This window comes from Sesamum indicum, linkage group LG9, assembly GCF_000512975.1.
Source record: "Sesamum indicum cultivar Zhongzhi No. 13 linkage group LG9, S_indicum_v1.0, whole genome shotgun sequence".
In the NCBI taxonomy this organism is placed as follows: Eukaryota; Viridiplantae; Streptophyta; class Magnoliopsida; order Lamiales; family Pedaliaceae; genus Sesamum; species Sesamum indicum.
The window spans coordinates 11048069-11049543 of NC_026153.1; the positions used below are offsets into that span (position 1 = coordinate 11048069).

Sequence of the window (1475 nt, forward strand, 5' to 3'; positions counted from 1 at the left end):
AATCGTTGCTGTAGCAGAAATTGTATGGAGCGAACGAAACAGGCAAGCTGCAGCATTTCACTTGATTCTGCTGCACATTTTTTGTGCACTAATTCTCTAGAATGAATTTCAACAGCAACAGAAATCAATTATGCAGAATAATCCATTTAAACATATTGACGTCTGCAATTCATTTACGCAAAAAAGTTGGAAATATGGAATGTGAGTTGCACAATCGATGCATGAGGTTCAACACCTAACCTACGTTAATTCTTACTTAAACTAGAGCTGCACAATTACATTAATTTGTCATCTAATCCTAGTGACTTACGTATTTCCTTGGAAACAGAACTATTTTCAAGCAACACTGAAAATGCACTCCCACTTCCTCTTTCTCCTGCCCAATTTTTCGGGAACCAAAAGAGCCTTAAATGAGTTCTTCCCCTTTATCCTTTGTCATTCGACATCAAAAGATAATTGTAGACACAACTAGGATTCAGAATGTAAAAACTAGAAACAAGAGCCAAAAAACTATTATTTTTAAGAGAAATCGGAAAATTGAGATAAGAGGAACAATTCTAGTTAATTCACATATTTATACACCATATGTGTGCCAAGTGGTATTAAAATAGCATTCATGGCAACTGAATGAATGAGAACATAGAAAATCTTCATAAAAATGTTCACCAATAGGGGAAGATCAATTACCACATAAGTTTCTTTAGGAACTACCTTAGTCCATACAATAGTTCTTTCCATGGGGTTTGACGTTGTGCAATATGTAACCCCTTTTTCTGCAAACCTTGTGACCAAATGTCCTAAGCTACGAAAGCGAAAAAATAGCTTAGGCGCCTTGAAGGCGGTGAGTGGATTCCAAAGGAAGAAGAAAGAAAGAAACACAAATAACGAAAGATCCTACCTCCAATTGATCCCAATTCAACCACTTTTTTGTCAATTTCACCTACAATGGATTTTCGAGTATATTTCGCCATTTCCCACTTCTGCATCTCCGTCTTATATTTTTTCATCTCAGCACCTTCGGCTTTAGAAGCAGCTGTAAACAGCTTCTCTTGCTATTTTAGAAGAATCAAGTAGATTAAATAATGTGTTAGATAAATGAAAAACATGCAAGCACATCCACATATAAACATATTCATAGGCAGTTTCTGAGTAATGACTTACTTCTTTCAGTTGTTTCTTTTCATCCATTAGACGAAGTATCTCCTCCTTTCATGTTCTCTTTGGTGTCATTGTTTCATATGCCTTCTTTTTCTATTCAGTATACCATCCATCTTTATATCGTCGACTCAGGATTTGACCCACAGAATCCATTGTACAAGCTTTGTCTTCACATGCCTAAGGGATCATCAATACAACAGTTTAAATAGGATTATATAATAAACAATGTATCAACCTACATTAATTCACACATTAATTCTTCTCTTGCTATTTTAGAAGAATCAAGTAGATTAAGTAATGTGTGAGATGAATGAAAA

General features: G+C 35.1%; 1 protein-coding gene across 4 annotated transcripts in view; it reads right to left on the reverse strand.

Annotated features, from left to right (window-relative positions):
• Positions 7-1475, reverse strand: part of LOC105171230 (crossover junction endonuclease EME1B-like) — a 3910-nt gene continuing 2441 nt past the window's right edge. The window contains exons 2-5 of one of the 4 annotated variants that reach the window (XR_002287797.1): positions 1162-1335; positions 899-1052; positions 688-802; positions 7-376 (exon numbers count right to left, since the gene is read on the reverse strand). Coding sequence is in view for 2 of the 4 variants with exons in the window: in XM_020696679.1 (XP_020552338.1) it covers positions 562-797; positions 899-1052; positions 1162-1188 (417 nt within the window). In the remaining 2 variants the exon portion in view is untranslated. Of the gene's footprint in view, positions 377-547; positions 803-898; positions 1053-1161; positions 1336-1475 lie in introns of those variants that run through there. The other 3 variants (XM_011092268.2, XR_002287796.1, XM_020696679.1) reach the window with 3 other exon arrangements.